The sequence below is a fragment of the Cebidichthys violaceus genome, unplaced genomic scaffold, assembly GCF_023349555.1.
Source record: "Cebidichthys violaceus isolate CVI_PGR_0920_01 unplaced genomic scaffold, fCebVio1.0.p SCAF_21, whole genome shotgun sequence".
Lineage (NCBI taxonomy): Eukaryota > Metazoa > Chordata > Actinopteri > Perciformes > Stichaeidae > Cebidichthys > Cebidichthys violaceus.
Window position 1 is genome coordinate 11399969 of NW_027176384.1, and position 19860 is coordinate 11419828.

At 41.0% G+C, this 19860-nt stretch overlaps 3 protein-coding genes and 1 long non-coding RNA gene across 5 annotated transcripts; 3 read left to right on the top strand and 1 right to left on the bottom strand.

Moving 5' to 3' along the window:
- Positions 1–284: 284 nt before the first annotated feature.
- LOC137877407 (uncharacterized) lies at positions 285–1093 on the top strand. The gene is made up of 3 exons (XR_011103533.1): positions 285–359; positions 551–629; positions 746–1093. It is a non-coding gene; the product is annotated as an uncharacterized lncRNA (long non-coding RNA).
- Positions 1094–1202: 109 nt separating this feature from the next.
- Positions 1203–8025, bottom strand: LOC137877052 (4-galactosyl-N-acetylglucosaminide 3-alpha-L-fucosyltransferase 9-like). The gene is made up of 2 exons (XM_068716734.1): positions 7873–8025; positions 1203–3366 (listed from the first exon to the last, which is right to left on the bottom strand). The coding sequence occupies exon 2, from the start codon at positions 3357–3359 to the stop codon at positions 2286–2288; it is 1074 nt and encodes a 357-aa protein (XP_068572835.1). The 5' UTR covers positions 3360–3366; positions 7873–8025; the 3' UTR covers positions 1203–2285.
- Positions 8026–9318: 1293 nt separating this feature from the next.
- Positions 9319–13704, top strand: LOC137877053 (DEP domain-containing protein 7-like). 2 transcript variants are annotated; one of them, XM_068716736.1, is made up of 10 exons: positions 9341–9421; positions 10188–10258; positions 10406–10611; positions 10983–11137; positions 11271–11466; positions 11554–11804; positions 11941–12083; positions 12184–12309; positions 12487–12565; positions 12661–13704. In XM_068716736.1, the coding sequence occupies exons 1-10, from the start codon at positions 9346–9348 to the stop codon at positions 12858–12860; spliced, it is 1503 nt and encodes a 500-aa protein (XP_068572837.1). In that variant the 5' UTR covers positions 9341–9345; the 3' UTR covers positions 12861–13704. The 2 variants fall into 2 exon arrangements, with proteins under 2 accessions (XP_068572836.1, XP_068572837.1); XM_068716735.1 differs by having other exon boundaries at positions 9319–9421; positions 10188–10611.
- Positions 13705–14009: 305 nt separating this feature from the next.
- scyl2 (SCY1 like pseudokinase 2) lies at positions 14010–19859 on the top strand (the record flags this gene model as incomplete). Its single annotated transcript, XM_068717388.1, has 13 exons — positions 14010–14123; positions 15419–15615; positions 15710–15867; positions 16323–16467; positions 16931–17080; positions 17223–17444; positions 17736–17852; positions 17959–18084; positions 18435–18611; positions 18918–18929; positions 19133–19255; positions 19449–19562; positions 19737–19859. Coding segments are annotated over exons 2-13 (1644 nt in total), but the record flags the coding sequence as incomplete, so codon positions are not given.
- Between the last annotated feature and the right edge of the window lies 1 nt (position 19860).

Here is a 19860-nt window from a genome sequence, read left to right on the forward strand (position 1 = left end):
GGTGCGCCGCCGTAGAAGGCATCTACGCGTCCACGCCGAGTGTTTCACGGGCTCGGACGCAACAAGTGGCCGTGCCTCTGACACTGTTAACATCCATAAAGGTTACCCAGATGCTTGCCGTCCTCAGAAACAGGTCCTTTTTGGCCAAACCAGTTATGGTGTTCACTGCCCATGCTGTTCATTGTGCAATGTGTTTGTATCTATCGTTGACCTTCTGGTGGGTTTCCTCTCAGATTGATAACAGGGCCTCAGTCTGCCGCGCTTTTCAGAGAGCAATCGTCCAGAATCATGTATTGACTCGACCCCAGAGCGAAACCCTGGTCCTGTTTATCATGGACAACTGCACGGAGCTCTTTAAGGTACACTTACATTTAAATTCAGGTTTTAATAACATGCTATTATAAAGACAGTGTTCACATCACTTAAACTTATTGGAAAATGTCGTTCAATCAAGTTTTGAAATTTAAATTGCTATTTTGTCAGAAATAGCAAAAACAAACTGAACATTTTTTAAAATTCTGTTTACTCTTTCTTCCTGTAATAAATACAGACTCCCACATCCCTTATTGAAGCTGTGAGGAGAACACTAAGGACTATGCAGCAGGGAATAGACCCTGACTCAATTACCAGTAAGTCAAATACATATACACCTTATACATGTACAGAAAACTTCATATTGTGTTAAGTCCACTGTGCATTAGTCACAACACAACACCAATGTCCTCTTCCCCTCTTTGTGTTGCAGCTTTCACTTTCTGCCAGCAGGTGGCGCCACAGGACTACGAGGATCAGCGAGAGGCAACCACACTGGAGAGCCTCAAATTTATATTTAGCTTTTTAACAGTTCAATTCAATTCAATTACAGGCCTAGCTTTTTTTGTTTTTTTTACTGATGCTTCTTGTTATTGAGAGTGAGAATTGTTCATTGACAGTGACAGAAAAGCACTGATAAATATGTTTGGAAGTGTTTGAAGATACGCCCAAGGTAACCAGTTGTTTCATAAAATGTTCCCTGGACACTGACGAGGTGTGACTTATTGGATAAAACACAAAATGACTTCCATATAAACACCAGTAAGTAGCATTTTGCATAGCGCGGCAGTCATATATATATATATATATATATATATATAGATATATATATATATATATATATATACATAAAAATTACCATTTTGAAGAATTGTAGTTCATGTGGGGACAAATGACACAACACACCGGGAGTTTGAACACACCAAAAACAACTTTAACCTCCTGTTTGACATTTTAAAGGACTATGGAAAGTCTGTTTTCATATCAGGGCCTATCCCCACACTCAGTCATGAAGCTGACTGTTTTTGCAGACTCCTCAGTCTCCATACCGGGCTCCTATCCGCCAGCAGGACTCACAGAATGAGTTTTATTGGTTGATTTGAACCTGTTCTGGATTGTGCATCTTTGTTTAAAAGAGACAGGAGCCGTCCCCACAAAAGGGGCAGCCACATGCTATATGCTAACCTGCAGCATGTCACACAAACACCCAGCAGACGAATTCCCCTCTTCCTCTTCCTCTTCCTCTTCGTCACAACCTCACACACACTGGTTCCCATGAGAGCTTCCCCTACAGGTCTACAGAACTTTTAAAAAAATAGAGTCAAGGACATCGGGCAACAAATTATTTTGCCTGTCAAAGCACTTTGTAAACTCTGTTATTAAAGGTGCTATAAAAATAAAGTCATCATTACTATTATTATTATTATTATTATTATTTCTGTCAATAAAAACAAAGCTTGGAGCTTTAATTCCAATCAAGTTCATTTACCAATTTCTTTAATATATAACATCACATAAACAACTGGCACTAAAGTAGAATTTCCATTCAAAAATTGACACTTGAGTTGGAATCGCTGATATTAAAAAGAGTAGCAATTATTTATGAGAAATTGAGTCTTGATTTAAGAAATACAATGTTCTTAAGAAATACATTCTTAATATGAACACTTCTTGATGAAAAACTAAATGCATAAAAACATTTGCATAAAGTGCAGTTAAATGTTAAATGTTATTACCACATAAGAGCCCATAGATACAGGAGTATATTACAAAAAAAGTAGAACACAATTTGGTTTAGTTCATCGCCTTTCTTTGGTTTGGTTTGGGACCAAAATGAGATCAACACATTCAAGAACGAGTGAAAAAACAACAACCTAATGACCAAAACAATAAGAATACATACTGTATATTACCGTTAACCTCTAGTTATGTCTAGCCACGGAGGCAGCTTTTGAGATATGCATCACTTCATCTCAACCCCAGTACCAGCTGATCAGATCATTAACAGCTTGGTACTCCTTGTGGTCTTGTAAGTATTTACACGTTTGACACGCTTGTTCACTTACGAACTCAGACTCTTGAGCTTTATACATGCTTCTCCAGTTAAAGAATTGCATGTACTCAGTGTTATTTTGGTCAAGGTAAAGTAGCCGCTCTGCCAACTTCTGTGGAGAAGAAAAGTCATCAACATGAATGAAAGAATCAGCTGGGGCATATTCCTCATAAGTTTGTTTTGGAGGGCCCAGAGTTATGGGTACAGTTCCCATGATCAAAGGTTTGTAGAACTTCTCTGTGATGTAGTCTTCGTAGATGGAGTTTTCAAAGGAGAGGTAAAATTTGCAACTAGAAAGTATTTTTGGATATTCTTCTATACTTATACGTTGGCCAAAGGCTTTTCCATAAACATGAATCTTGATGTATTTCTTCAGTTCATTGTAGTACTGAACCCTCTTTAGCTGCTCGCTCCAGTTGGTCACAATCCAACACACCAACTTGTCCTTTGCCGGCAATTTGAAACTCTCATCTTCAGATGTCACTGGCAGCAGATACCCATAAGGCACTTGAATATTTGAATCACGGCGATAGTTGCATGTCAAGTTGAATATGTTATTAACACCAGGGATTTGACGTAATTTTGAGGGTGGCTCCATATTAAACCACAACCATTTCTGAAAACTGGGACGTGGCATTTTGGGAAAGTTGTCTAAATTTCCATGTATCTCCCAGTGATGGAACATAACCCCGTGGGCTTTTTGGTAAAGTGTCTTGTCATATGTTAAGTGGCATCTTGTGATGTTGCAATGAAGCTCATATTTAATGTCAAATGGCCACAGCCAGAACAGCACAATAATCTCATTCTCAGCATCCACTGCTGCTGTCTGGATCTTCTGGGTTTGTGCTTTATCTGCACATAGAAATGCAGGACAATAATTGGGGTACTTGATGTCAGACCTGTACGTGATAAAAAGGCCGATAAAGCACAACACCACCAGGCTGCCGAAGAGAAATGGACGCAGAGAAGTCCACCGGTAGGCCGAGCAGGACATGGTTCACCTTTGGAAGGAGAATAGATGCATTGATTAGAACATTTGAATGGACAATGCATTGAGTTGTCTGATTGTAAGCCAGTGATTTGCGATGGGACAATAATTTATGTCAACACAAGTTGTCATTACAGCTAGAATTTCCAAAACTCAAAAAGTAATGTAAAATCACAAAGTCACTGAAATTCGATTTCATTCTCTGGCATCAAATGAAACGTTAAATTATCAGTACAATTACGGAGTGAAGTACAAGTTCAAAAGGTGTTTGTGATGTATTGTATTTCTCCATTAGCTTGTTCTACCTAAATACACAAAATCTATCTCACAACACAGCAAAAGATTATCTTTCATCCGTGACATACTTTAAATCTAGCAGACTATAACTGAAAGTGCCACGTCCCTGTTTTCAGAATTGGGTGTGGTCAAATATGGAGTCACACAGCTCAAATCTCTTATGTTGTTAAATATTCATTTTGACAAGCAAACATTGCCTTTATTCAAATATTCCAGTGCCTTATTGGTATTTGGTGCCAGTGACACATTGAAACGTCTATATCTCCTTGGAAAACTTCATCTACAAAGACTATATCACAGCAAAGTTCGACAGTCTTATGATTAGGGGAGGGAGACATCAGACACAGACTAAAGTAAAAACTAATGGACCTTATTTTATTGATGTAAGTGCTTATTACAAATTTGTTTTAATTTCTCACAGGTATGATACAGACTATTCATTACTTTTGCCTTATGAACTATCAGAGGTTGATTAAACAACAAAATGATTCCATTATAGCAGGCCATTGAGGCATACAATGTAATGAATTGTTGTAAATTTACGCTGGATTTAAAACAGTATCTTACAGTATTTCATAATAACTGTAACATAGAGTTAAATGTTCATCCCTCGCATGTAAATTAACGGTTAATGCCATCAATTAACAATAACAGCAGACTACTGTAATTTATTAGCATAATACAGTATTTTCTGTGAAGTGGTGGAAATACGCTTCTCTATATAAGTTCAGTGAATCACAATCCATCTACCTCTAACTCTCTATTGTGGGTTAATATGTCTGTAATGACGATAGAATATTTTTTATTATTCAAACTGTTCATTGCCTAAAAGTCATTTTTGAGTGACAAGACATGCAGTTCAAACTAACTATAAATGTGTATAAGACTTGTTAACAAGCTAGACTGTGATGCAGTTCTATGACACTGTTCTTGATACTATTTTAATTCAGCGTTTCACTCTTAATGCTATTTTAATTCAGTGCCTGAGGGAGTGACGCCGAGATTGAAAAGTGGCCGATGGTATGCCACTGTTGTTCAGCGGTAGGTACCTATCCCTGGATTGGTATGCTACTGTTGATTAGGGTTGGGTACCGAAAACCGGTGCCTACCAGACCGAAACGCAACGCAGATTTCGGTGCTTCCTTTCGGTGCCTGAGCCGACTGAAATACGTTTGGTGCTTCATTTCGGTGCCTTTCGGTGCCGAGGCAAATATGCTCATATTTCTGCAAAAGAATTGCTGAAGTTTATTTATATTTATTTAAGTATACTGTAAACTGTTGTTAACAGTTAATATATTGTTCATAGTTTGAAGTTGAAAAGTTTGAAGCTGTAGATTGAAGCCAAGTGTTTTGTATGTATTTATATTCATAGTATACTTCAAACAGTTATTATATTGTTCAATTTGAAGAAAACAAATTGCCTTGGCAATCAAAAAAAGCCTTTCTTTAATGTCGTCAATCGTCGTTTTGTGTGTTTGTTTTTTTAGAGTATCGGTTCAGGCACCGTTTAGGCATCGGAATGGTTTTAAAAGTATCGTTTTAGCACCGGTATCGGAAAAAACCCAAACGATACCCATCCCTACTGTTGTTCAGCAGTAGGTACCTATCCCTGGGGTGGTATGCCAGAACTTTTCCAACGGCACACAGTTTCCTAAAGGCAAGTGCCGCTTGAAAGTTCATATTAGTGGTCTAAGTCATTGACTCAGAGTGGTATGCCATTCATATCAGTAGTATATATGTATACATATATACATTGGCCATAATATCAGTTTCAGGGCACATCAGCAAATATTAAATCACTTTATTGTCATTTAAAAAGCCTTTCATGTATCCAAACGAGACAATAAACGAGATAAAATAGACACATTCCTTTATTTAAGACGTTCTGTTGCGCTACTTTTTCAATAAAGTCAAAAAGTTACATTTTCGCCATCACTGTTCGTGAATCAAACCAATCTACATTAAATGTGCATATGCATCAAGAGACGGCACTGGTGTGCCTGTCTGACAGTGGACTACCACGTTCAAGCAGAACCTGCCTTCAGCAAACAGTGTGCTGTTTGTAAAGTACTGACATACCACTCTAAGGATAGATACCTACCGCTGAACAACAGTAGCATACCACTCTAAGAATAGGTACCTACCGCTGAACAACAGTAGCATACCACTCTCAGGATAGATACCTACTGCTGAACAACAGTAGCATACCACTCTAAGAATAGGTACCTACCGCTGAACAACAGTAGCATACCACTCTCAGGATAGATACCTACTGCTGAACAACAGTAGCATACCACTCTTGGGATAGGTACCTACCACTGAACAACAGCAGCATACCACTCTAAGGATAGGTACCTACTGCTGAACAACAGTAGCATACCACTCTAAGGATAGGTACCTACTGCTGAACAACAGCAGCATACCACTCTAAGGATAGGTACCTACTGCTGAACAACAGTAGCATACCACTCTAAGGATAGGTACCTACTGCTGAACAACAGCAGCATACCACTCTAAGGATAGGTACCTACTGCTGAACAACAGCAGCATACCACTCTAAGGATAGGTACCTACTGCTGAACAACAGTAGCATACCACTCTAAGGATAGGTACCTACTGCTGAACAACAGTAGCATACCACTCTAAGGATAGGTACCTACTGCTGAACAACAGTAGCATACCACTCTAAGGATAGGTACCTACCGCTGAACAACAGTAGCATACCATCGGCCACTTTTCGATCTCGGCGCTACTGGTTATCCTCATGAGTTCAGTTAAGCCGGTCATTAAAGATTTTATGATTTTATTTGTTTTCTTCTAAACATGCAGTACATTGTGAGTTTTGTGACGTAATACAAATATCCCTTTATTATTTGTCTTGTGAACATGGATTAAACTGCAACACTTATGTTTTGAATGTCTATTATTATTTTTTTATTTGTTGGGAATTTAATGCAAAAGTATTGGGGTGTATTATCCTTTGTAAATAAACGGTAACATGCTGGCATATTCCGTAAAATCACCGTAAAACCCAGTTATCCTAGTATCACATAACATAATCCAGTATACGGTAAAATACCATAAAAGTAAATTGCGGTAGCTTCACTGTAAAAAAAAGATATTACGGGCGTCCCTGCTGCCAGTAAATGACCGTTATTTTACGGTGGAATTGTTTTGAGTGCATGGTCATTGATCTCAGCATTGCATTTTCGCATTATTTTTTGCTCCACCAATCTCCATTATAATCGTGTATATCTTTGCCTAAATTCCATTTTTCTTCCACTAAAGATAAAAACACTGTACGCATGTAACAAGCGTAAATTGACAGGTGTTGCATAGCGTTCGTAGGAAGACGCACAAGAAATGAGGAGTATCTTTTTGTTGGACACGGTGCGTACTGTTGTATGAGGATATGTTGCAACAGAACGTACTCCTTCCATCTGGGGAAGTACTTTTTATATGACGGATTTTCATTGGATCATTTGTATTATTGTACTATTTTCCTAAATACAGAAAGAGCTGCCCTGGTGATCTTATTGTACATTTATTTTGCTTTTCAATTATATCTTATTATTATCTCCGATAAGCCGTCACTCCCCATACAACAGAAAAACAGCGAGGTAATGATTTAAATTACACAAAAAATAAACAATTTGAGCCACAAAGATGGACCAGATCGTGTATGAATCAGACAACAGCTATAGTAGAACTTTTTTTTGCAGGTTCTAACATTGTATAGGGATATGTGCTGTACGGTCATAAAAGAGTAACAATAGATACTGGCGCCAAACATGCTCTAAAAGGTATAAAGTCCTTGAAAAGTAAAATGTTGTAATCAATATAACATATAACGCATATATGTTATATAACTCTATAAACGTAAAAATGTTTTCTTTGCTCTGTTTGAAAAATATGTATTTGTTTCCTCGTCAGAGTCCACCGACGCCCTCAGACTGGTTCCTCTGTGTTTTTGCATTTTTATATATTTATACATGAATTCATTTTATTAGATCATCTGCACAGTTTATAGATATTTTTAATGTTTAAACTCTTTTTAACTCTTAATAAAATGTCTCTTGGAACGTTCACAAACTGAACTGATCAGTCTGTAAAAATGTCCACCTGCCTCAAAATTAAACACAAAAACACCTTTTTTGATTACATTTCTTTTTTTAACAGAACAACAGTTTCATCTTCAAATAGTGATTAAAATGCCTCTTACTGTGTTTGTCGTCTCTGCAGAGCTTCAGGTGGATGAATGTAAAGAAGAAGAGCAAGTGATCCTCCGTTCTACTGTATGTCAATGTGTAACAATCCTGGATAAAGTTCCTCAACAGGACACCTTCTTCTACGACCAACCGGATAAACTGGTTCCACTCTACCCATGCAGGTAAACCCGTTCATTTTTTCAATTCAAACCTGCAGGTCACATTAATAACAGGACAAAGTTATCATTGAGTCATCATGTGAGTCTAACCATCAGTGTGTTTCAGAAGAGTGGTTATGTGTGATTGTAGTGACGCAGGTCCTGAATGTGGTTCAATGAATTACATTTCAAGAGAAAACGTTTTGAACTCTTTAGTATAATAACTTTATGACAAACAGAAATATGATATCATATATTAGTTCATGACATAAACATATTCATCTTCTGTAAAATCACATTTTTGTTATTGTCAAGTAAGGTTTTAAGTCAAAGGTCTCCCAGTTTACATTACAAAACTCTGAGTTGCAATTGAGGCAAAGTAATGTCACGTATTAAAAACAGAACAAAGTCATGTGAGTCTAACCCTCCTCTCAGTGTGTTTACAAACAGAAATATGATATCATATATTAGTTCATGACATAAACATATTCATCTTCTGTAAAATCATTACATCAATTGTTATTTTTTTTCCTTCAAAACTGAGGGTGCGTTCAGGTGCTCCTCATCAGATCGTAAAGTCAAAGGTCTCCCAGTTTATCAGCAGGAAACTTCCTTCTTAGACAAAACCTTCTTAATCATTAATCCTTCTTAAATAAACTGGTTAAAATTCCTTTTGATTTATTCAGTTATTATGTCAATAATAACTGAATAATATTAATAATTAATAATAATGTCCTCTCCTCCCTCTTTGTTCTTGGTGTTATTTTTTCTTTGGGTTTTTCTTCTTCTCTTAGTTTCTGTCTTGATCAGGCCTTTTTGAAATACGTTACAAAACTCTAAGTCACAATTGAGGAAAAGTAATTTCACACAATAAAAACAGGACAAAGTCATGTGAGTCTAACCCTCCTCTCAGTGTGATTCAGAAGCGTGTTGAGCATGTGTGCTTCTTATCACATGGTTGTGTGCTACACGCAGTCACACCTTAAATGCTATTCTAATGAAAAACTCAACTCCCGACCTCCCAGTTTATTGCATATAGAGCAGGGAATCTAGATCCCATCACAAGTGGTCTCATGTGGAGATGAATTCTAGTGCCAGGTGTGAACTGATGAAGTGATGAACTTTGGTGTGTTTTGATACTCTGTTTTCTTTGAAAAAAAAACCGTTATCTAAATATTTTAAGCGACATTTTTTTGAGGCATGAATTAGAAAGGGCTCGCAGTACAAGTTATCGCCTGTAGAGTGCAGCAGCGCGCGGTACTTGGTAATGTTTGGAAGAAGAAGAAGAAGAAGAAGAAGAAGATGCCTACGTCATATGGACAACTCGTAATGGCGGTTGATTTAACTCCTCGTTTCAGAAGATTGAACAGCCAAACGAGAAGTTTTCGTGAAAATATACAGAATGGTAAGATCTGGGGAATAACGGTAAACAAATTAACATTCTCTAATCTACCCTTTGTTGGAATACAGCCACACAATCAAAGCATAGCCGTGTAAATAAATGTTAAGACGTCTAGTGTTGACAGATTGTTTAACGACAGTGTTGCCAGCTGTTGATTATGGAAAAATATGAATGAAAAAAGTATATTATAGGATTGTTATTACTGAGGATTGATGTGTAAGCTGACTTTTACTGTTGCAGTTGGGCGACGTGGAGCTACATCAGCGGATAGTTTAGTCTATAACAATGTATCATCAGCATTTATAAGCTCATCATATGTTTTGGATCTAACGTCAAACTCCTGATTTGTTGACTATACTAGCTTCTAGCTATAACGCTAGCTGTCAGATCAATGTTATGAAGAAAAGAACAACATTTCCATCTAGAATTGAGCAAGTGTGGAATAGAAGTGTTGAGAAGCATACGGAAAGGTACAAGTACATTAAGTACAGCACCTGAGTACATCTATACTATAAATATATTCCACTTGCTCTCCTGGTTTCCAGTGAAATGATGAATATGTCAGGGACAACTATACTGTTAAGGCTACAGCGTTTACTGCTCCACCATCATTTTTGATATACAGTAGAACATAACCTCAAGTCTGGGACAATAATGAATGTAAATCAATGGACATATCCCCCCAGTTTGAAGACCTGCATGAAGGTCATCATAACATTTTTAGCTCTGGCCTCGACCCCTTTTCCTCTGACCCCGTGTCTCCCGACAGGCTTCTCGGGGCCCTTTGGTGCCACCCAGCTGTGGCACAACATCATCCAGGCCCTGCAGCTCCAGGTGGAGGTGCGCCGCCGTAGAAGGCATCTACGCGTCCACGCCGAGTGTTTCACGGGCTCGGACGCCGTGGATGCGGTCCTCAGTTACTTGATGCAGAATGTGGTGTTTTGCACGAGTGAAGTGTCGCGCCTCAAAGCTGCTCGGCTCTGCCAGGCTCTGATGGAGGCCAAGGTGTTCGAACCGGTGGGTACGAAGCTGTTTCGCCGGGACAAGGAAGTGACCTTTGAGGACGGCGGCTGCAGCCTTTACCGTTTTCTGGAATATAAAGCGTTACCCAATTCCGCCATGAAGGAGGGCAATAGTGACACAGAAAACATGCCCCAGGAGGAACAGGGGCTTAAGAGGAAGAAGAGCTCCAGGTTGGTTTTACCTTACGCCTGATATGTTGTCTTACTGACTACTTCTATCCTGTGTAGGAGATGCCTTATTGCAAAATTAAGTAACACTGCATTGAAACAAATCACTCGTATACACAGCAGACATTGGAGATGCATAAATATATGTGTTATAATATTGGTATTGGCATATTTTTCTAGATAACATCTTTGATTTTGATTGATTTTATCTTTCATGATGTCTTAAAAGGCAGAGTTGCAGTTGAGTAATTATAAATTCAGAAGTTAAACCATTCCCTAATTAAGCATTAGATTGAATATTCTTTGTCAGCACTAATGTTCACACCTGAAATATTTTCATCATTAATCACCATATTGCTTCTTTTTGTTTTCAGGAGGCTGAATGAACTGAGGACGATCTCTAATCCCCTGGCTGTCGGTTCGTCAGACCGGAGGGTTGAGAGGCTGCTGAGGACCATCAACCTGCGACCGACCTTGTCTCCAGCTCCAAACACAACCCACTCTACTTCTGCCTTTCTGTCCAAAGCTGGTAAGACGGAGCAAATCTGTCAGTCTTTGCCAGTATGGTGGGGAAACAACAGTCCATGACAGTTCATGGTGGACAGATATCTCCCCCTCCCAATATTTTTTCCTCTTCCTGCTCTTTCCTCCTTCTTCGCTAGTGGTGGACGAGGTTTGGAAGCAGCAGACGCTGCTGCAGCTGCTGCATGTAGTGGAGTTGCCCATGCTGGACTGTATCCTGACCTCTCCTGCCAGGGTTCAGCTGAAGACCTGCAGAGCTCCTCTGGCCTCCCAGGACCTGGTTATCTCCAACACATGCCTGGAGAGAGAGCTGCCCGACACCCTTAATCTGCCCAAGTCAGTGCTCTGATTAAAAGCTTTCGCAGTTGTGGTTGCAACAAATATTTGTCCATGTATTCCAACAGTCACAGTCACTGTTTTCAGGTTGGATGGCTGGCTGTCGGCGGCGGCAGACTGCTTGGAGCTCTTTCCCGACCAGCTGATTGTGGTCGCAGGAGAACAGCTCAGCCACAAAGTTGTCGACGCCTTTGCAGAAGATGACCGGGCGGAGCAGATGGCGAGCCAAAAAAGACTGCTCTTTGATACCATTGCCAAGTACTACGGCGGACAGGAAAAAGCTCCGCTTCTCTCAGGACACCACCTGGACATACATGCTGCAATTCTGAACTCGCTGGGTGAGACTTGATAAGGTTTACGGAGATTTGACTGACCATTCTGGCAATGTTGACATCAGATAAAAAGTGTGTTTACATCCATGAAGGTTAAATCCTTTTCCTTCTCCTATCTTGATCACATCTTGTTTCTTTCCAGATGAAGGGAAGGTGCAGGAAGCCATCAAAGCATCTCAGCTGTGTTTCCGACTGCTGGAGACCAGCGTGAGAGATGAACTCCGGAGACTACTGGCCTTCATGGCTACAGCGGCTCACCCAGATGCTTGCCGTCTTCAGAAACAGGTCCTTTTTGGCCAAACCAGTTATGGTGTTCACTGCCCATGCTGTTCATTGTGCAATGTGTTTGTATCTATCGTTGACCTTCTGGTGGGTTTCCTCTCAGATTGATAACAGGGCCTCAGTCTGCCGCGCTTTTCAGAGAGCAATCGTCCAGAATCATGAATTGACTCGACCCCAGAGCGAAACCCTGGTGCTGTTTCTCATGGACAACTGCACGGAGCTCTTTAAGGTACACTTACATTTAAATTCAGGTTTTAATAACATGCTATTATAAAGACAGTGTTCACATCACTTAAACTTATTGGAAAATGTTTTGAAATTTAAATTGCTATTTTGTCAGAAATAGCTAAAACAAACTGAACATTTTTTAAATTCTGTTTACTCTTTCTTCCTGTAATAAATACAGACTCCCACATCCCTTATTGAAGCTGTGAGGAGAACACTAAGGACTATGCAGCAGGGAATAGACCCTGACTCAATTGCCAGTAAGTCAAATACATATACACCTTATACATGTACAGAAAACTTCATATTGTGAAACACCAAACACCAATGTCCTCTTCCCCTCTTTGTGTTGCAGCGTTCACCTTCTGCCAGCAGGTGACGCCACAGGAGTACGAGGATCAGCGAGAGGCAACCACGCTGGAGAGCCTCAAACAGCTTCTTCGCGATATTTCCTCCAGCGAAACCGTACCTGTCAAGGAGAGGAGGAGGCTGCTCAAAGAGTTTGAGAAGCACCACCCTGTGGTCTTCCTCCAGCATCTCGCCATCACTTTTTGAAACAACCGACGGCGCTGTTGGTTTGGCTTCCTAGGTGCACTTCACAAAGCCAGTTTGCAGTGGTACAGCTCTTACACTGAAGAATGATAATAACTTAATGCACATCATTGGTCTCATTAATTACGAATGATGCCGCTACAGCATGGCTGTAGACTCCCCAAATGCCTTTTCAGTCACAAGAGGCCTACAATAGTTGAGGTTGTAGATATTAGGAAATGCTTTTGGACATGTGGTGTGTAGAAGTAATGCTGTGCACTTTGATCAGCTATTAATATTTCTACATGTCAAATGAAGAATAACACTATTGTGACTATTATTTTGTTGTTTTCCAGGCTTGCTGTAGTGTGGTTAAGGAAAAATAAATGCAACGCTAATGTCGCTGAATAAGGTTTAACACTGACTTGTTTTTGTTAGAGGTGAAGACAGATCTTTTGGTGAAGGTTTTAAAAATTAAAACTAATATGAAATGTAAGCAGATAGGGTACAATAATGTCATCGACTAACCTTAGCTCAGTTTAATATATGTTTGAATTTACAGGGGTTTTAAGCATTGATAAAATGTCTTTTGATTGTGAGGATTTTACTTGAGAGAAGGCCAAAAGATGTGTGCTAAATAATGACTTAATGTTATGTTTGACTACTAATTTAATCTGTGGTTAAGCGTGATGCCTCAGTTAGATTGTATTTTAATTATTTGCCATGGTCATGCAGAAGTAATTTGGAGGCACATCTCATTTCAGTCTGCCTGTTTTGTTCTCTACATACACTGAAATCATGTTGGATTGCACTTTATGATGCTAAAACATGCTTTATTGTCTTTTGTGACAACACGTCTAATAAAAGTTTGAACTGACGTTCACTCAAACAAGACTTTGCTGTAGTTTTTTTTTAGATTTCTTCCCCATACTACATCAAAATTATGTGATCATCTGATAGCCACATAGATTACCTAATTAGAAATGTCAGCCATATTGCAACTGCATTTAAAAAAAATATATAATTTGTGTTCACATTTTTTAGAGACTTGATGTACAGTTTATTTGGAGCGGCTGCAAAACAGTGCAGTCTCAGATGACGTCGCACCCACCTGACAACCCGGAAGTAGGGTTGTTCGTCCACTTAGCGCACTAAAGCTAACGTTACCTCACATCGTATGCCACTGGAAGACATGGGGGCTGTGTCTCTCAGCCTTTACTGACAGCGGCACAGCTGAGAGTCAGTGGATAACAAGAACATAAAAGGGAGAGCCCTCTTCATATCAAGGTATGTAGCTGGAGGGTGTCGGAATGACACGGCTCTGTAGCGTTAATGATTATAACGTCACTGTCTACTTGCGCATTGTTGGGTAGGTAGCTTTGTGCGCACAGGCTAAACAACGCGATTAACTTAGCTAACGTCAAGCTATTTCTCGATCAAACGTGACAGTCACGCTACGCAACGAATACAACATTTAAATGCTTCAACCCAACGTTGAAATGATTGTGTAGCTCCTCGCTACTAGCCTGTCAAAAAATCACAACAATGTCAGTGATGATATTGGTAAGCTGTCTGGTATCCCGACGGCTATATAACGTTAGCTAGCTAACGACTGGGCTAATCTTTGGCAAATACACCGTCCTACCTGTTGCAGGTGAACGCTTTAAACAGCCTCGTGCTAGGGGTCATATTTAATTAAATATATTGTAATTAGTAGGCCTTGCTATAGCCATACATTTGCGTTTGGTGTCTTTGATTCCTTTTGGTATACATTTTTGACTCAACGCCGTCTATCCATCACAAAGTATATCATGAGCAATGACACGGTTATAATACCACAACGGTGTGATTTTTTTTTTTTTTCTTGCAGTTGAGTTTTCAGAACAGTTATGATTATGAAATCGGCCTTATATTGTAGGTAAGGCTCAAGTAGACCCGGCTGTTGTGGAAAATGTACCAAATGCCAGGGACTGAGAAGGCTTGATACGCTTAAACGTTAACGAATCAGGTGCTGTGTAGAGTGTAACGTAATTGGCAAGGGCCTTCAAATTCTGATACAAATTGAGTGTGCTTTGATCCATTTAACACTCTTAATATGTTTTTTTTTTTTTTTTTTAATACCGGAATCTGTAATGAATTATGCACACTGTAACATCTCAATTCACAGGCTAATTCAGCCTTGTTGCAGTGAAATAGACGTCAAAGTGCCTGAAGAAGCTGTTCACACCAAAAATAAATTGGCTATATAGCTGTCAGCCATGTTCTTTTGTCTGACTTCCTGTTGCCTAACACGCTTTCAAGTCACTCTGAAGTGTTTTGAAAGAGAGCCTTAATGTGGTGAGGCCGAGTTTGCTCTGAGTCACGTTTTATTTCAGGGGGACAGCTCGGGCTGTTCTGGTGCTTGTTCCACTCAGCCAGCACAGGCAGGACACCGGTGGGCACATCGATGTGCCCATTGTCAAGCAGGTGCATTAGAGTGCATATGTCAAAGAAGGATTATTGAAAGGCTTTTTGCTGCAGCTGCCTCTTTCAGTGATTGCAAACTACCATTGTGTTTGACTCCTCCACCTCTCTCACTTCAGCTGCCAGGTCAGGCGCGAACATGGAGTCTATGCTGAACAAGCTAAAAAGCACCGTCACCAAAGTGACGGCGGATGTCACCAGCGCCGTCATGGGCAACCCGGTGACGCGGGAGTTTGAGGTTGGACGACACATCGCCAGCGGGGGTCCCGGCTTGTGCTGGAGGATCTACAATGGCACCAAGAAGTCAACTAAACAGGTTTGTGTGTTAATATCCTCCCACTGACCAGGCGTAGCATTGGTGCTCGATGAAGCTAGTGTCAATGCCTTGTTGTTTGTCTTTGACCCTCCAGGAAGTGGCGGTGTTTGTGTTTGATAAGAAGATGATTGACAAGTATCAGAAATTTGAGAAGGACCAAATCGTTGATTCGCTGAAAAAAGGGGTGCAACAGCTGACCAGACTGCGTCACCCCCGTCTCCTGACGGTGCAGCACCCTCTTGAAGAGTCACGGTGAATAACATGCACACAAACACTTGTATCAAGGGCAAAATGAATGAGCTACAGCTTAAAGAGGGGCTTGACATTCGAGGGAAGAGTTGCATCACAAATGTGTTAGTCTGCCTCTCTTTGTGCACATGTGAGCACAAGCTTGTCATGATCAAAAGCCTATGTAGACTGGCCCCTGAATATTTTAAGGCCCCCGGGACTGAGGGTTGAGGCTGTCTTGTGCTTACTTTCTGTTTTTTTTTTTTACCATTTTGTCTTTCTTAAACTTTCACCCAGGGAAGCGCTAAATTCAAAATACTTCTCTGGCTCTGTTTTTTTTTTTTTTTTTTTTTTTTTTTTTTTTCTTTTTTGGTCCTTGCTCATGTTGCTATTTGTCTCAGTCTGTTCAATAATAATTCAACATTTAAAAGGCAGTTGTTTCAAATGATACTGATGTTATCTCTGTGTTTGGCCCTCAGAGACTGCTTGGCGTTCTGTACAGAGCCGGTCTTTGCCAGTCTGGCCAATGTGCTGGGCCAGTGGGAGAACCTGCCCAGCCCCATGCCTAACGACATCAAGGAGTACAAACTTTATGATGTGGAGACCAAGTATGGCTTGCTACAGGTAAGAATGCAGCTCGCTCAATATAGGGCTTCGAATGACCCTTTAAATGTCTTTTGTCATATTCTACCACGTCATCACGCTAAAAACAAAAAAAGGTTCCTTGAACAAAATCCTGGTTAAATGAGTTGAGGCCTTTGCACACATGTTTAAGAATACATACAATATTTTGTTATGTCAATCATGTTTACACACCGGCTCTGAAACTTCATCTCAAGTTTTCAGAACAGGGTCGATTTTCTGCTCTTTTTTTTTTTTTTTTCTTTTTTTTTTTTTTGCATCCGTCAGTTGTTTGACCACTCAGAGCCACCCTCAACTCCTGAGTCAAAATGTCAATCACACAAGTTAGAAACAGTCCTACTCCAGCCACCACAGGAGTCTTAATCCTGTTGTTATTACAGAAGCATTTTCACGCTTTTCATACCATAACCGACATTTTCTGTTTTTTCCTTTTCCATCCCTTCAGATCTCGGAGGGTTTGTCCTTTCTCCACAGTGGGGTGAAAATGGTCCACGGCAACTTGTCTCCAGAAAACATCATCCTCAACAAGAGCGGAGCCTGGAAGATCATGGGCTTCGACTTCAGCATCTCCACCACCAACCCCTCAGATGCTGAGGTGTGTTGGCAGACCTTTCGCGACTTTAGTACAGTCCGTCTTATTCCCAAGCTCACCGCCTTCAGTATATGCTCTACCAAAAACAATGCCTTGCAGTATTGCCACATATTTATATTCTCTCCCGCTGTCTCATCCTCTTCAGCCCAAGTACACGTGTAAAGAGTGGGAGCCCAACATGCCTCCACTCTGCCTCCCCAACCCCGAGTACCTGGCCCCCGAGTACATCCTGTCCGTCAGCTGCGACTCCGCCTCCGACATGTACTCACTGGGCGTGGTCATGCACGCCGTCTTCAATGAGGGCAAGCCGGTTTTCCAAGTCAACAAGCATGACATATTTAAGAGCTTCAGCAGGCAGCTGGACCAGGTGGGTGGAGGTGTGCCGCACGTGAGAGAGCGTGACGAATGAATGGAGAGACAAAGGATCCGAAATCTCAATTCTACATTACATTACAGTCATTTAGCAGATGCTTTTATCCAAAGCGACTTACAATAAGTGCATTCAACATTGGTAATCAAAAGAAATACTAGTCACCAGACTAGTAGTTCTAGTCTGGGCCGTGCAATTATTTTCTTTCCACGCATGCTTTATCAAACACTGGTTTTATTCTCCTCTTCTCTGTCCTTTTGCCGTGCTTCCTGTGTCTTTCCATTGTAGCTGAGCAGCATAAGTCCAGCAGTGTTGAACAAGATCCCAGAGCAGGTTCGGGAGCACGTCAAAATGCTGCTCAGCATCACACCCAACGTCCGCCCGGATGCAGACCAGATGACCAAGGTTTGCGTCGTCACGACACGAAGATACAAGCGGTGGCTCATTTTCATATTCTTTAAGGACAACATTTCTTTCTTTTTTTCTTTTTTTTTTTGTGTGTAAAACTCAGATTCCATTCTTTGACGACGTGGGTGCTGTGACCCTGCAGTACTTTGACTCCCTCTTCCAGAGGGACAACCTACAGAAGTCCCAGTTCTACAAAAGCCTCCCCAAAGTCCTGCCCAAACTACCAAAGGTAAGTGCTCGTTCATCTTGTATTGAAACGAGATGTGTATGAGATAACCCTTTTCAGTGCTGCCATATCCATCAGAACACAAGCTCTCACAGGCTCTCTGTTTAGTTGTGTCGTATAAACTCTCACACTCAAACACAAGGTCTGGGTCTGTTTCTTAGAAATATATTTTCTTCAACTGGTTCCTGTTATTTTTGTTCCTGTTTTGTATCCCCTTTTCTCTTGTACTTCTTTTACGTACCGCTATTCGTTTGTTAAACGTGCTCCCGAATGGACTCATTGTGACCTTTACAGTCATACCGCTCGAGTGCTCTTTCGTGGCTCCTGACATTCTGTTTTTATCCGTCTCTCAGCGAGTGGTGGTGTATCGTATCTTGCCGGCACTGACCTCCGAGTTCGTCAACCCGGACATGGTGCCGTTCGTGCTGCCCAATGTGCTGCTGATCGCCGAGGAGTGCACCAAGGAGGAGTACGTTCGTCTCATCATGCCCGACCTCACGCCCGTTTTCAAGCAGCAAGAGCCCGTTCAGGTAGACGCGCGCACGGCGTTCTCATGCACGTGACTGAAACACAACCGCTCAACGTTCATTTTGTAGCTGGTAGGCTAGCAATGCACTTAAGTAATGACATGCACATCAGGTAAGGTGCTCTCAGTAAAGTGTGATTTCCCTCTGTAAATCTTTGCATGATATTTTCCCCCTTTTGACATTTGAAAGTGAGATCAATCAGTTAAAAATGACTAAAGCGCATGTTTTGTTTGGGTTTGGTCTGCCTCCTCATCAAGACTTGTCTTTCTCTGTATTTTTTTTTTTCTTTTTCTTCCCATGCTTCTTCAGGCTAGTAACATGGTGAGTGGTCTCCGCTGTGAATATGCTCCAGTCACATCAGCTAGCCTGTGCGTTGTGTTGTCAGTAGTGCTAAAAGCTACACTAAAGCAGCCACTGAAAGCACTGTCTCCGTTAACTTCCACTTACTTACTTTTAACCACGTGTAGAAAATAGCATCAAGCTTTGGACTCTTGTGTTGCTAACTGGGCCCCTGTGCTGTGCAGATCCTGCTGATATTCCTGCAGAAGATGGACCTTCTGTTGACCAAGACACCCTCGGAGGACATCAAGAACAGCGTGCTTCCTATGGTCTACAGAGCGCTGGAAGCTCCTTCTGTACAGATCCAGGTACGGGGGGGGGGGGGGGGGGGGGGGGGTTAAAGTCTTACTTTATATGTGTAAAATAAATATAAAATTACATTTATTGGTGTATATTTGTAGCGTTCCACAAACCTTGAACCCTTTGTTGTCAGAGGTAAATGAATGCTCTTGGCATCATAGAGATGTCAGATCTTCATCACATCTTATCTGTCTTGAGCAGGAGCTGTGCCTGAACATCATCCCGACGTTTGCCAACCTGATTGACTACCCGTCCATGAAGAACTCCCTCATCCCTCGAGTCAAATCCGCCTGCCTACAGACCTCTTCACTCGCTGTGAGTCTCCATCATCATCAGCTTGTACCCCTGCCTATGCATTTCTTTTCTTTTTCTGTAGTTATGCCTTTTAAATTGTCTCTGCTGACACTGTGATACTCTTTCACCAACTGAAATGTTTCCGTATGTCTTCTGTATTTGTCTATGCTTGCATGTTCCTTTGCTCCTGTGTAGGTACGAGTGAACTCTCTGGTGTGTCTGGGGAAGATTTTGGAATACCTCGACAAGTGGTTTGTCATTGACGAGATCCTGCCCTTCCTGCAGCAGATCCCCTCCAGAGAACCAGCAGTACTCATGG

Excerpts from the sequence above, each read along its gene's own strand:
- LOC137877052 (XM_068716734.1), bottom strand. The coding sequence starts at position 3,359 with ATGTCCTGCTCGGCCTACCGGTGGACTTCTCTGCGTCCATTTCTCTTC.
- LOC137877053 (XM_068716735.1), top strand. The coding sequence starts at position 9,319 with ATGCCTACGTCATATGGACAACTCGTAATGGCGGTTGATTTAACTCCT. Across the intron at positions 12,310-12,486 it reads ACTGCACGGAGCTCTTTAAG|ACTCCCACATCCCTTATTGA; the intron begins GTACACTTACAT and ends TAATAAATACAG. Across the intron at positions 12,566-12,660 it reads AGACCCTGACTCAATTGCCA|CGTTCACCTTCTGCCAGCAG; the intron begins GTAAGTCAAATA and ends TTTGTGTTGCAG.